This window comes from Ambystoma mexicanum, chromosome 5p (genome assembly GCF_040938575.1).
Source record: "Ambystoma mexicanum isolate Mex_15411 chromosome 5p, UKY_AmexF1_1, whole genome shotgun sequence".
NCBI lineage: Eukaryota > Metazoa > Chordata > Amphibia > Caudata > Ambystomatidae > Ambystoma > Ambystoma mexicanum.
The window spans coordinates 851,075,719-851,091,119 of NC_090930.1; the positions used below are offsets into that span (position 1 = coordinate 851,075,719).

Consider the following 15,401-nt stretch of genomic DNA (forward strand, 5'->3'; position numbering starts at 1 on the left):
CCCGTCTCGGTCTTGGCAATGTCGGCCTTCTCAGTGCCAGCCTTCCAGTGTCTCACATTCCTCTCTTCAGTTTCCCATGCTACTGCTCGGTCCGCGGTGTAGCACGGCTCCACCCGTCCAGGAGCTTCGCACGTCGGAGGCCCGACTCTGCATAGGATTCTTCCTCCACCATTCAAGGTTCCTCGTCTCATTCTTGCCGTCGCACTTCAAAGGGATGTGTTGCTTTTCGTCAGCTGCTGAGTTCAAGGAAATTCCATAATTAACTTGAGCCAACGTTATGGGAGTGTGAGAGCAGTCTTTCCCACTCCCATATATGTAGAGAGAGTATTCCTCTCAGGGAATTCCTTATATGAATGGGAGTCCTTGTCGCCAAGAGGTGAGTCACTCCCATTGAAGTCCCGATTTCTCAGACCCCTAGGGAGGGTCTTGTTTCGCAGGCTCACCTCCCTAGCCTCACAGGAGGTGGCCCGCTATAAGGGAGAATTGATGAATTCCCCAAATTCATCACAATACATAATGTAATTGTGCCTCTGACACCAACCTCAACATGTTGAATGGAGATGGGGGGAAGATGGGTGATGAAGTGGGTGTGGGGGGGATAGGAAGAAGTACTCAAGTCAATGACAGAACGATTGAGGCCTCTGGATTGAAGGTAGGTCTTCAGGTTCTCGCACAACCAACTTTGTTGTTTTCCTTTCAGTGTCTCCTTCCAGTTAATGCAGCCATAGGTAGCCCATATATGAATTTCTGATTTTTGAACCAGAGAAATAACAGAAAATGTTGAGTCTTTAGGTGAGCTGATTGCAAAATAATTTTAGGACAGACGATGCAAACCCTCAGTGTGTAATACAGATAACCTAGAATCGACCTTGCATCATCAATGGCAACCAATGGAGGTGAATGAGTGTTGGTTTAGTGTGATCCCGCTTACAAATGCAGAAGAGCTATTAGATTAAGCTATTTCTAGCTTTTCAAAGTTTCTTAATGAAGTTCAGATGTAATGCAACTAGTAATGTTGTGGACTGCCTAAGGTGGTTTGTTGCACAGTTTGAAAACCTTGTAGACTTCACAACATTTTCCATAGGCAAAGTTAAATACCATGTTTTGACCAGATGGACTCTGAGTGGGATTCATCCAAAGGGATTAATGGAAAGGCAACTCTGTTTCATCCAGCAGTCAAAGCATCAAGACAAGATTTGACACAGTCACTATGCAAATGTCCCAGTGAACCTGTGTCTTCACTATTCCTCTACAGCCAAACCACCAGCTTTATTTTACACTCTACACGCATTTGAAACGCAAGAGTGGAATGGCTGATGACCTCAGCCAGTGGTTGGACATAAGTTTTGAAAAGGAGGTACAATACAGTTGAGCCAGGGGGTAATTTGCAATTTGGGCATGCGGCAGTTCAGAAGAGGAAACTGATTTTAGTTTATTTTAGCGGTAGAGGAGAACATTATTTTACCAGGACTGAGCTTTGCTTACAACCCCACCAAACTCATTTGGCTGCCAAGGAGCTCTGGTAGCCAACAAAAGTGAAGCTCACCGACAGGTGCAAGAGCATTAGAACTACCAGCCAGACTCGCCCGGCTCTACTAGTAGGCACTTCCTAACAATAACGACGGTTACATGGTGCTGTGTTCAGGCCTGAAGCTATACAAAAGGTTTACAGATTGGCTGTGCAGCAACTTTCCCTTATTTTGGCAGCAGGCACACCAACCTGCTTAAAATAGCATGATAAAAGTAGTCAATCATCTTTAATGCAGTGTGAAACAAGGGCTGAGTATGTTTGACTTCATATTCTGCAATCTAAGAGATAAAAGTGGATTATCACATGATGGTGCCGCCATCCTAAAATTTGAAATGTTAAATCTAGGAGGCCAATTTAAGTCAAAAGCAGCAACCAAAGCATCCAGTCATAATTCAATCATACTTAGGGGTGTCACTCTCCCATTCCCCCACCCCAGCATTACATCCTCTCTCAAACGCCTTTGGCAAACACTTTACGTACTGCATGTTTGGACCATTTTTCTAATTGCTGTCGTTCACTGCCTCCTTAATCACTTGGATGTCAATTGCATTGCCTTCTACATCTGCTCTTTACCAATGTTGTCTTTCTTCTCAAAAACAAATGCCGGTCTCTGAATCACCTGGACACAGTGTATAATTCTCACTTTCTCTCCCTATTTGGGTACCACCTTCACCTGTATATGTTTTCTGTTTACAGCACTGGCCTGATAAAGTGCTGTGCAAGAAACATTTTGACAAGATTTGTTATTAAATGCATCTCTGAGATGATCAGCACAAGGGAGTCCCTGCACACACCCTGTCCCCGCTCCGATTGCAATTATCACTTTTCTACAATTCCTATATTCCCAGGTGCTCCAGTGCTCCTTGGGACTGCGGGCCCCAACACTTCACAACCTTTAATCTAGGTACGGAGTAGCAGGTGGTGCAAAAATAGCACAGGTTTTAGGGGGATTTCACATGGGGGTGGGGGACTTTCAATACAGGTCTGAATGGGATGAGGGGGGGGCAGTTGTGGGGATGGAGGCACTTATGCCTTGGTCTCTATCTGCTTGGTCACGTTTGTCATAGAACAAGAATAAGCAGTGAACAGATGTTTACCGGCATACACAGGCAGTATACAGGATGTTACTGACACAGTGTTACATGAGGTGCTCTTCATCATCACTATTTATGAACAATGAGCTATAGAAATTACTTTCAGGTAGTGTTTGATGCAGCTATAGAGGACAGCGCCAACGGTAAGCAGAATCACGCAGGAACCTCAAGTAGTAATACTACGAACACTGGACTAGAAACCATGCAGAACAAGTTACTCAAATTAGAAAGACTAAAATGAATACAAAAGTGGTGGAAACCTATCCCTCTTTAAAAAGATATGGATGTGGTAGGAGTACCCAGAGGTATAAGACTCCTGACATTTCCACCTTTTGGGAATGATGATGGAAGAAAGGGAAAATTATCTCATCTGGTATAAAATGGGAGTGCTCAAGATCCTAATTATACTTAACGAAGCCGAAGTATTATGTAGAACAAAAAAGGAGGGTGATGAACTTGATAATCGCCTGCACTGGGACTGTGTTGGTGGGATAGGATTTGAGTGGTGAGGACTGCTGCATGTCCTTTGGTAGGGGCCCACACAAGAAGCACCCAAAATGGTAAACTAGGTCAAGAAAAACCAGAGGCAGCTATGCGCACGTAGCAAACTTGGTAGATAGTGACTGATTTATTGGCGAGTTAATGCTGGAGCGTTAAAAATGTTAAGCTTGTGCTGTTTATAGTGCAAATGCTTGTCAAAAACTAGTGGTGTGTGTGTGTGCCCAGCTGACAGTGTTCACCCATATATGGCAGCTAGGTGCCAGTGTAGGTGCAGCGGGTTACATGCTGTCTAGCCCCTAAAATAGGCAGTGTGTTTAGTCGATGGGGGATCATATTGTATCTTGCAGAAAATAGGTTTAAGAGTAAGATGCAGGGTCTGCTGGAGGCGAGTACTGTGAGAAACCAGAAGGTGTCTCACTCACTAGTCCCCGGGGATCTGTCATCCAGGTGGCCAGGACACGGCCATTGCTTTTGGATCCAGTTCCTGGGGCTGGACCAGTGCGGGAGGATCACCTGGGTGAGGGGGCTTCAGGGAGTGGGAGTGGGACACTGGATGGTGAGACATGGAATCCCCTCCCCGTAGCACCTTTACCCCATCCTACCAAGTAGGTTATTTTAGGAACTCTACCCACACCTTTTACAACACAAACACTTTCTCATGGCCAGCTCGCTATGAGAGAAAACAGACCAACACCCGATCCGTATACCTGACGTGTCCCAATGCAATGGTCAGGCGTGGGGGTAGCCAACTACCGACCATCACACACACACCTGACTCCCATTAAGATTCCCCACACAGATAAAAGGTGGAGCATGAGAGCACACTCAGAGAGGTAAAGTACACGAGGAAGCAGAAGTTTCGAGACGGTGGCTGAATGAGAGGCGAAAGACGGCAAAACAGAAGGGGATCGATCACAAGGAACTGTTATTGTCCAGGAACCTCGAGAAAAGGAAGCGTAAGACCAGGAAATCAAGTTGAAGAATCCTGCATTTGCGTCAGATACACCCGGGGCCCCCCTGCATCAATAATCAAGGCAGGGATAATCACCAGCCGCCATGGCACCATTCTTGGCTCCAAGAACAAACCAGCGTCCATGAAATCAACACAGCCGGTGAGTTGGGGAGACTGATACAAGACTGGTCTGTGTTGAAGCTAAGGTTGCAAGCAGCAACATTGTATGGCAAGCGCTGGAACGAACATTGCTAAAACGTGTGTGATAAAAGACGCAAGTAGAGTCAAACTGCTAATGAGCAATTGAACTTTGAAACCAAGAGACGATACCTTTGACAGAGTAGTCCGGTACAATGTGGGTGCTCAATCAAAGATCTCAGTATCCAGCTGCGAAGTGACATGAGTGAAAGTGGAAAGAGATATATGTCGACAAAGAATTATGAACCGAAGTGGTCCTGCGGCGGGTCGAGCAAAATCCCACGCACAATCGAAAGTCTTCGATTTTGATAAAGTAAAGAAAGTTTGGGAAGTAGATAAATTGGCCCGAGCCCAGCGGAGGGAGACTTATTGAAGGTTTTGTGTTAAGGTGAGTCTGAGCCCGGCAGAGGGGGACCCGAGGTGAATCGTGAATCACCTGAGAAATTGTGCACAAGTGAAATCCTAAAACGGAAGGAACTTGAATGTCTGTCACATCAGGGTCTCTGAAATAAGAGACTTTGAATGGCAAAGAGACTTTGGCCAAGAAGCCCCGATTCTGAGGTTTTGAACTGCACCCTCGTGCTAAAGAAACCAGAAAGTGCGCTGCCTTGTCCCGTGCTGAAAACGTGGGGAAGGGGAGAGAACGGCTCAGATATCATGACATATCATTTCTTGAACACTTCTTTTGCATAACATGGTTTTCTGCACTATTTGTATTTAGAGGTAAGAATTGTCAATAGGTTTATTAGAATAGGCCCTTTTATTTTGACAAGACTTGACTAGGACTGCGTTATTAATATTTGATGGTCATAGCTTGCTCCCATCTTTAGATTTAGGATTAGATCGTTTTTTTTTTAACCCAATTGAAGTTCAATAAACACCTTTAAACTGTGATCTCTTGTGTCTGTCTTACTGTTTGATACCATGCCTTCCTTACAGTACCATGATAAATATGGTGGTCTATTGTCTGATTGGTGGTGATTGAGATAAAAAGCGGGGTGCAGCCCCATCTTACCAACCGTAGTAGCCTGTGTGGTGCACCAAGAGACTTAGTTATTCCGGGAGGAACAGTGAATGGATTGGAAGAAGTACCATGGCTGGTCTATAACATCAAAACAAAAGGGGAGAGAAGAGAGCCCAATGTGCAATGAGACCTCAAATCAGGTATGGCAAGAGTGTGGCTGGAGGGCTCAGTCGAGCTCCAATCTAAATAATGGTTAATTGTGGGCACCTTACCAGTTCTTGTTGCTGGTTAACAGTGACATGTGCATCTTCATTAGACATGCTATTTTGGCAGTGTACTGCAATTAGGTGCTGCGTGTACTGGGTGGATGACAGTGCAGCACAATGGTTCTTGCTAGTTTCTGAGCAATTTAGTATACCAAAGGTTCTGTAATGAAATAGCGTTTGCAGAAAAATAAAGTACACAGAATTCTTTCCCACAGCAGGGGGCGTCTTGGACTAATCATGAACTAACTCCAAGAGTTCACTCCTCTACTCCAGAAATGATGGCAATTGCAGTATGTATACCGTTTACCAAACTTGGGACCTTAGTTCCACCCCCTTTTCCCTGATTTCTCCTCCTTGCTCTAGTAGGCCCCATCGCTCCTTTAGTGTGACGATGGACAGGAGGGCAATGAGGAATCTGTGGGAGGAGCCATCTGTCAAAAAGAACATTACCCGTGGTAAGTTATTTGCCTTTCTAATGGATAGCGCCATCCCACAGATTTCTCATCTTTAGAGAAACTCACACAGCAGTATTCAAAACGCAGGAGGCGGGTAGTAAGCAAGCATCCTGAGGGTCCATAGCATCTAGACAGTAATGCTTTGAGGTCCACATGACCAATGTCCAGGACAGAGGCACCCCCCTTTGTAGGGCCGATATAGCCACCTTCTAGTGGAGTGCACTCAACCCCAAACGGACTGATCTCGCTCACAGAGCATAAAACTCTGAAACACAGAGTAGGATAAATCTTGTTAGCAACTGCTTTGGAACTGCGGTACACTGCCTTGAACCTACATATATTATAAACAGTTGATCAAACTTCCTGTACTCCCTGGATCTAGCAATGTAAAAACTCAATGCCCTCTTGGGGTCCAATCGGTGTAGCATGTCCCCCTCTTTGTTAGGATGCTGCTGTGAATAGAAAACTGGTAGGTTCAGCTTTTGTATGGGATGAAACTCCTAAATTACCTTCAGAAGAAGAGACGGCCTGATCCTCAGTGTAACCTTATCTTTGGAGAATGAAAGGTAAGGAAGATTCACTGAAAAAGCTTTCAGCTTGCTTACTCTCTTGGTTGATGTAATTCCAACTAGGAAAATAGTTCTGTTTTCTGGGCAAGTAACTGCAATGGACAAGAATGCATTAGCTCAAAAGAGGAGTCCATCAGAAAAGTAAGTATCAAGTTACAATCAAAGGCGGCATGATGAACATCCACAGTGGGAACAGAATGACCAAGCCTCAGATGAATAGGAACGTAGGAGCCTTGCTTGGGTGTGTGTCCTTTTGAAAACCAAGATAGCGGCAAGATAGCCTTTCATAATCCTGACCTGTGAGCCACCTCAAGCAAGAGACAATAGGAATTGGAGGACCATGGCTGTAGAACAAGCAATGGGGTGCAGAGCCCTGTCCCTGCACCAAGCACAAAAAGTCTTCCAGCGGCAGTTGTAAATGGCTTTGGTAGGAGTTCTCTGTGCAGAGAGGAGTACCTCCACAACATCTTCAGACATGTCCAAAACCGTGCATCTCAGAATCTGTAGAACTAGGCAGACATTCAGGGTGATGAGATTGGGATGAAGGACCCACCCCCCTCATCTTGATTGGGAGAGAAGGTCCGGTCTCTTTGGGAGACATCTGGGAAGATAGATGGTCATATCGAGAAGATCCACATACCAAGCCCTCTGCACCCAATCAGAACCATTGTGGTCCAGAATTTCCTCAGCATCCTGAGAACCTGCAGGATGATGGAAATTGGTGGACATGCATACAGGATTACGAAACTACAATCTACTAAGAATGCATCCCTCTCTCGGGTGGGGAAAATCCTGGAGCGGAACTGCTTACATTTCCTGTTCATGCTGGGTGCGAACAGGTCCACCTGAGGGAATACCCAAAGGTTTAAGATGTCCACAAGAACCTTCAGACACTACTTCCATTCATGGGAGGCCGTGCTCTGACTGCTCAGAGCATCCAACATCACATTTTTCTTCTAGCCACATGGGCTGCAGACCGATGGATGTGGTTCTCCAATACTCAGAACCGAAGATGCATTGCTTCCCTGCAAAGGGACAGCGACACCACACCCCCTCTCTTGTTGAAGTAGTGCATGGCCAAAGGCTTGTCCATTAGAATCAGGACACATTTCCCCTTGATGGAAGGAGGCAGGGCTAAAAGGGCAAGTCTGATCACCCACAGCTCCAGCAGGTTGATGTGTAACCTGTTCTAAGCCAAGTACAAAAATCCTCAAATTAGCTCGCCAGCCTTTCAGGGATGCATCCATCAGAACGGTATCTTCCGCCCAGGATTGCAAGACGAGTTTTCCTGCGTTGAAGTTGTCCCTTTGGGCCCACCATTACATGTCCTGAGCCACTCGACTTGAGAGTCCAAGTCGATACCCCATGTCATCCAAGAACTGAGACCATTGAGATCTAAGTAACCACTTGAGTGATCTCATCCGAAGCAAAGCCTATGGCAACAGGAAAAAGCAGGATGCCATTAAACCAAGAAGGAACAGAACAGCTATAGGAGGCAGGTGCTCTTGAATTCTGGAACTACTCAACCAGTAGCAAGATATTCTGTGCCCGTCTTCAGGGAGAAGAGCATTCCCAGAGCAAGAATCCAACAAGGTTCAGGTGAAAAGGGTCTGAGACGCGTCATCTGGGAGTTCTTGTACTTGAGGGAGAATCCTAAACTCTGCAAGTGGTGGCATGTGTGGTGTAGGTGGGACCCTTCTTGCTCCAGGGAACTGGCCTTGATGAGCCAGTTATCCAGGATGGGCAAGACGTGAATTGTCTCCCACCTGAGCCCTGCCACCACCAATGACATTAGATTGGTGATGAACATCGGGGAGGAGGTCAACCCAAAAGGGAGCACATAACATTAATAATGTCTTACCAATCACAACCCTCAGGAACTTTGTGCTTCAGATGCATGGGCACATGGAAATAAGCATCTTGAAGGTCTATGGACACCAACCAGTCTTGTCTATCCAAGGTCTGAAGAATCTGGACAAATGTCAACATCTTGAATTAATCCTCTCTTAAAACCTTATTGAGAAGCCTTCAAACTAAAATGCAACATAAGCCTCTTTTTCTTGGGTCCCAAATAGTAGGGAGAAAACAATCACTTTTCCCATTCTCGGTCCAGGGCCCGTTCTATCACTGCTTTTAGGAGCAGACTCCAAACCTCCCCCAGAAGAACTGGGTCTGAGATGGAACTATCCGGCAGGGATGATCTAGGGCCTTTGAATGAGTTGAAGGCAATATCCATGGGTGACAACCTGAATGACTGAAGCGTCCAAAGTAATGTCTTCCCAATCACTCGAAACCCCTCAGAGCATCCCTCCTTCCAGCGCTAAATGCGGTGAAAAGAAATCAAAGAGGACTTTGGGAGGAGGTGGTTGCTGAGGGCATTGATGCACCCTAGGCTCTGGGATCTTTGTTCACTTCTACCTCTCCACAGCCTAGCGATTCATCTCTGGATGCCTTTGGTTGCCGGGAAACACTATTTACCCCCTCTGTGTAAAGTCTTGCAAAGGCTTGAGTCACGGCCCTTGGCAAAAGCTGTACCATATAATTATGGTTGACATCGTTTGCTGGACTGTCAATCCCAAATGCTTAAAAAACACAGGAAAAAACCCTCTTGGCTCTATGCACATTTCATTAGGTGAACACTTTCTCAAAAAAGTCATTCTTCCAATTTATTTAGTAAATGGTTTATTTAATGTTGCTCATACATTTTATATTCTTTCCTTCAATACACAATTCACCAATACTTTAAGACCAGTAACACAATACTAAAGTGCAAGTGTGAGACCCGGTCAATCTCTCATTGCACAATCGTACCATTTCAAGCATTCCAACATGTAGTTTAAATACAATTTAGGCTTTTCCAATTTGAAGGTACTGACAAAAAGTTAGATTCCATTGGAATTTCTGTGTCAAAATCCCAAATTCTTGGCAGGAGTAGCTGTACCCTGTTTAAGGACAGGTTTCCAGTTTGAGGTCATCGCTGCAGCGAAGCAGGTGGTACTTATCCATGAGTACTGGTGAAGAACATTTGCTGCCCCTTTTGTCCAGACCATGCACTCTGCATTATCCAGCCCCATTTACAATGCCTGGAATGCTCCATCCTTTTCCATCCTCTACTAGATCCCTGAATACCTCTCAAATTTTGTCCTCGGGCGGTGGCTTGCTGCTTACAGCACCACCTTCCAAGAACAATGCGCAAACGTTGCTAAAGCGTAGGAAGTGTTAATTGCCTTAAGGGCCACTGAACCTGCCCTGAATATTTTCTTGCTGATGCCATCAAGATTTACTTTCTCTGCCTGTTGGCAGAGATAGAACACTAAGCTTTTGGAGCCTGCAGTTGCTGCTGGAGCACCAGGCTATCACGGTTAGCATGCCTAGAGGTAAATCGGATCTGTCGAGGCCAGTATGTATTTTTTTGCTCGTGCCATGCTGACTGTCCGCGCTGAGCAATGGGCTCTCCATGGTGCTGTTTCCGGATCCTAGACAGCCAAATGGTGGACTCTTTAAGGGCACATATCCAGAATATCTGCAATTTTGTAGTGTTGAACTTGCTTAGATCAAGTGCAGAGCAACAAGGAACCTTATGGACTGTTTGCCGAAAGGCTATGTTCAGGTGTAGTCATACTGAGAAGCCTTGACGATGAATAAGTCCAGGGAAGGGTCTAATCCACTTGCATCGCGAAAGTCTGCCACAAGGTCAATGAGATCCAGGTCTTCAAAAATCGTATAATTCCCTGCTAAAGCCTGCGGTCCCAGGATCGCACCGCCTGCTCACTGGTCATGGGCTTGTCCCGGAGGTTCGAGGCTGAATCACCTTTTTTGTGGTGGAGTCTGAAGACCTGTCACTCTTGTCCCGTTGTGATCCATGTTTTCACTTCATTTTGTGTGCAGAAGACGAGTAGTGGCGTGGTCCACTCCTGGAGTAGGACATTACGTGGCACTTTTTGTGATTGGTCTTGCTTCTCTTTCTCCTGAAGAATCTTTTTCAGGTGTTGGAAACTTCAACACCATTCCCTCCTCGGACGACCGGCTTCTGCAGCAAGTCTCCCTAGATTTTGAGTTCTTGCTGGACAGGAACCGCACTCTGAGACATCATGATCCACATCCAAACACCACACACAGGTCATGTGGGGGTCTTCAAACAACATCTTCGAGGTACAATCCCCAGCATTGCTTGAACCCCAATGGTTTCTGAGAACTAGGCATAGTTGGTGAAAAAGAGGCAAACAAAATTATCTGGGGAGAAATGTTCTCGATGCAGCGAACTCGGTCACAGGGCATGGTGTGCCCTATACATACTATGGCTGCTGTAATTTCCAGAGCCAAAGAGAGAACCGCCGGAGTTGATGGGTGCTGAGGCAAACTACGTCCTCTGCTGGAGAAATGTTTCTGATTCCAGGTACCAGTGGCCAGGATACATCTAATGATGAGCAAACTGTTGGAAGACCCTATCCAATAGAAATATAATGATGGCATAATGTAAGCAGTATTTATGGGAGTGTCATGTCTCTGCATCAGTGCCTCTGGGTGGCACTGTCTGCAGACCCGCGGGACAATGTCAGCCATCACCAGAGACAACTGACCCTGAATCACTACTCAACCTTTCTCTGCACAAATCTGTATTTCCAGAAACAGACATTTCCCATAATGCACCTGAGAGACATTTGGAAAACCCAGCAACCTAATTCTGAAATGTTCTTGGACACTGACTTGCATGCACATTACTTTCAGAGTTAATGGAAGAAGACAGGCATATCAAAGGATTGCAACACTCAGAATGCCAGTGCAATTACTGTGCTTTTTGTTCTATAACAAAACTCAAGGAGTTTGTCAGCACTGGCTCCTCTTCCGAAGTCATGCCAGGGATTTCCATTAACCACACCTGTGACTGCTTGTGTGCATCTCAATCATACAGCTCCACCCTGGGTTTCTGCCCTGCTAGCACTGCTTATAAGCTACCATTCTAACTTACCTGTGACTAATCTCTGCTCCCTTTCTCAAAGTTTCCCTTTTGTCTCCTCCTCTACCTTCTCTTGCTCCTTCCGGTCTATTTAGTCTCAACCTTTACCCCCCCCTCCCCACCCTTCACATCCCTGCGCTTAGTCAGACTGCTTCTCTTGCTTCCGTTTGTACCTTTTCCCTTAGTTCTAGTCCTGTGTTCCATAGACCTGCCCTGCATAGTTTGCCTGTTTCCAGTCCAATTTTCTAGGCTGCTTTTATTACCTGTCTATAAGCATTGTACCAGTACTCTACCAGTACTCTGCTCGGTTACCTTGTACCACTTCCCTGCTCTGTTGTTTTGTACCAGTACTTTGCTCATAAACCTTTTACCAGTTCTGTGCTACAGTTTTCTGCATTCCTAATTCCTGCTTTCCTCTACTGAATATTGTGTCCCTTTTGGGCTCTTAGTGTCTGGTCAGTGTTCTATGGTGTTCGCACCAGTGTCTGTGTATTCCTTTATACAGAGACTGGCTTCTATACCTTAGGAGGTAATCTCTGTCCTTCCCTATGCCACATCCTACCTGTAGTCTATAGTGTATTTCATGTAACAGTGTGTTGCTTGCTGTTCCCACAGAAGGCATCCAGTGTATGTTACGACTGGACCCACACAGGCTTGTCTAGTGTATGTACACTTCATGATAGTGCCTTAGGGTCCAGATATAGGAGTCGCTCTTTCGGGCCCCTTCAGAAGCATTTGTTTATGTGGGTAGTCTCTAATCAGACTTTTGTACACCACTAGTGGGATTTCTCATTGTTTATCCAGTACACAGTTCACATTCCTTCTTGTCCAGCACCACGGTCTGCCTTTTCTTCCTGTTCCATTATTCTTATTTACCTTGTCTGCTATTCTTTGTTGTTCACCCTAATGTTTGATGCAGTGTGTTTTCATACAGCTAATACCAAACCACTAATTAACCAGATGGGCTTTTAGAACAGAAACAATGAGCGAAGAAATACCTAGTGTGCCTAACCAATTACTGAATGTATAGTTATGAACGGCAACAGGAAAATTTCATTGATGGATAGTTGCAATCGATTTTCTCTTTAGCAAATGAGTCAATATGGTGTTAAAAAAACATGATTATGCTGATTATGACTAAATGTTATATTCCTACCTCTGCATCAAAATCCATGAGCAGAATAATCTTGTCCCTGATGGATTTGAACAGATTGTGCTTGTGAATCAACTCAAAAACGTCCTTGTGCCTCAGTGTTAAATAGATCTCCAGGGCCTTATCATAGCGCTGATCATATGTGTACCTGAAAGAAAAGGGAGACATTTATTTTTTAAAAGATAAACAAATATTTTAGCCTGCCTCATACAATGTTGTTGCAGCTACTTGGCGAATGAATACTGGTAAATATCAGTAAAAAAAACAAAAAAACTCACTGCTAACCTCAATGGCAAATTGCACTCGTCTCACTCACCTTCAGCTCAGTCTTCGATTAAATTGTGCAGTTTTTAAATACTTCATGTATGTATTACTCTGATTACTGGTGCCTTGTACAATGGAAAACATTCTTGAAGCATTAAGGTATTGCCCTCTGGTGAGATTTCTCTTATAAATACACTTCCGAATTTGTTTTATAAATGTTTCCAGACATTATGCTGTAAAAGGGAGTAGTTTCTTACCTGTAACTCCATTTCTCCAGCGTTGGTATCTTTCATGGATTCACATGCTTAGAATATTCCCCGTCGTCAGACTGGGAACCCTCGGTACACATATATAGTCGTTTCCTATAGGAAAAAACTTCCGACACTTGTGTGTCCTATCCACATCTACGTCCTCCCGGGGACGTCCACGCACGCCCCATAGGACGTAATGGTATATAAGCCCCGCCCCCGCGGGTCCCGTCAGATTTCGACCCCTCCAAAGAAAAAAGGGGGAACCGGTTTATGCGCATATCCTGCACATTGCATTCCGGGGAGGCTGGTGGGCGCATGTGAATCCATGAAAGATACCAACGCTGGAGAAATGGAGTTACAGGTAAGAAACTACTCCCTTCTCCAGCATTGGATCTTTCATGGATTCACATGCTTAGAATAGATTGTATAGCAGTATCCTAGAAGAAGGAGGTGAGAATGCAATGCAACATACGTTATAAAATTAAAACACTCCCAGTCCAAATATATATATATATATATATATATGCACGTAAGCAGTAACATATTTATATTAAAGGCGATAGATCAAGGAAAAAACCAAACATCGGCAAGGTAAAGACAACAGTTTCGCCATTTGGCTTACCTCATTGGAAAAGATGGCGCAGCACTGCCCTCCCCATCTGTACTTCATCCGCATGCTGCCTTTCCAGGCAGTAATGGCGTGTGAACGTGTGTGGGACAGACCACGCTGCCGCCTGGCAGATGTCTGTCAGAGGAATTCCTGCCCATAGAGCCGCGGAGGATGCTGTCGATCTCGTGGAATGGGCTCTAGGGCGTCCTTGTAGGGGTCTCCCAGCCTTGGAGTGACTAAAAGTAATTGCCGAGGAGACCCAACGAGCCAGGTCTTGCTTGGAGATCGCCCTTCCTCTCGTCGACGGACCGTAGGCAATGAACAACTGTCTGGTAGTTCTGATATCTTGCGTCCTCTGCAGGTAAAATTTTAACGCCCTTTTGACGTCCAGAGTATGAAGGGCTTTTTCCGCCGACGACGACGGGGACGCAAAGAAAGTAGGAAGGACCAGGGTCGAGTGCTTGTGATAGACTGTCGGTACTTTCGGGATGAAAGTAGGGTTAGTCGATAAAATTACTTTGTCCTTAAAGAATCTCATATATGGAGGATCTATGACCAATGCCTGTAATTCCGACATTCTTCTAGCCGATGTAATGGCAATTAAGAAAGCCAGTTTCCAAGATAGGAACTGCATGGATGAAGAGGACATTGGCTCAAATGGAGGCTTCATTAAGGCAGCCAACACCACATTTAAACTCCAGGACGGTGGGAACCGTTTCGTAGGGGGGAAAGTTCTAAAGAGACCCCTCATGAAATGTTTCACCAGTCTGTCACTGAATAATGGTGAAGACTGTCTCCTCCTCGTAAACCTTGAAATGGCCGCCAAGTGCACTTTGATGGACGATGATGACAGCCCACTCTCAGCTAGGTGAAGAAGATACGGAAGAATTTGTTCAGGGGTTACTTCTAAAGGCTGAATTTCGTGCTGTGTTTGACACCACGTACAGAACCTTCACCATTTGCATATGTATGATTTGTTAGTCGAAGGGGCCCTAGCCGCCTGCAGAATTCTCCGGCAATCCGACGAGACTTTCAAGCTGCCAAACTCTGAAAAGTCAGGAGCCATGCTGTTAAGTTTAGGCTGTCCGGATTGTGGTGCCACACCGTTCCCTTGTCCCTGGACAGTAGGTTCGGCACTTTCTGGAGAGTTATAGGCTGTTCCAACGACAGATGTAGGAGGTCGGAAAACCATGGTTGTCTCGGCCAATACGGTGCCACTAGAATGACCCGGCATTTGTACCTGCGAATCCCCTGGATTGTCCTCCGTATAAGGGGGAACGGAGGGAAAGCGTACAGGAATTTGTCCGTCCACGGAAACGAGAACGCTTTCCCCAGGGATCCTTTTTGAGGCCATCTGCTTGCAAACTGTTCGCATTTCCTGTTTTCTTTCGTTGCGAAGAGGTCGATTGAGGGGGTCCCCCACCTTTCGAAGATTATTTGTAGCTGACCGGTGTCCAGCTCCCACTCGTGTATTTGAGCCATTGTCCTGCTCAGGGAATCCGCTTGCACATTCTTCATACCCGGGAGATGGTAAGCCACTAAGGATATGTTGTGTTTCAACGCCCAGTGCCAGATCTTTTGAGCTTCCGCCGAAAGGGTCCTGGATCTGGTGCCGCCTTGCTTTATCAAGTAGAAC

At 45.6% G+C, this 15,401-nt stretch overlaps 1 protein-coding gene across 2 annotated transcripts in view; it reads right to left on the reverse strand.

The window, feature by feature from the left end:
* Positions 1-15,401, reverse strand: part of VPS41 (VPS41 subunit of HOPS complex) — a 1,668,740-nt gene that overhangs the window by 407,764 nt on the left and 1,245,575 nt on the right. For both annotated transcript variants that reach the window (XM_069613279.1, XM_069613280.1), the window contains one exon: positions 12,644-12,788. In XM_069613279.1, the coding sequence (XP_069469380.1) occupies positions 12,644-12,788 (145 nt within the window). The remainder of the gene's footprint in view (positions 1-12,643; positions 12,789-15,401) is intronic.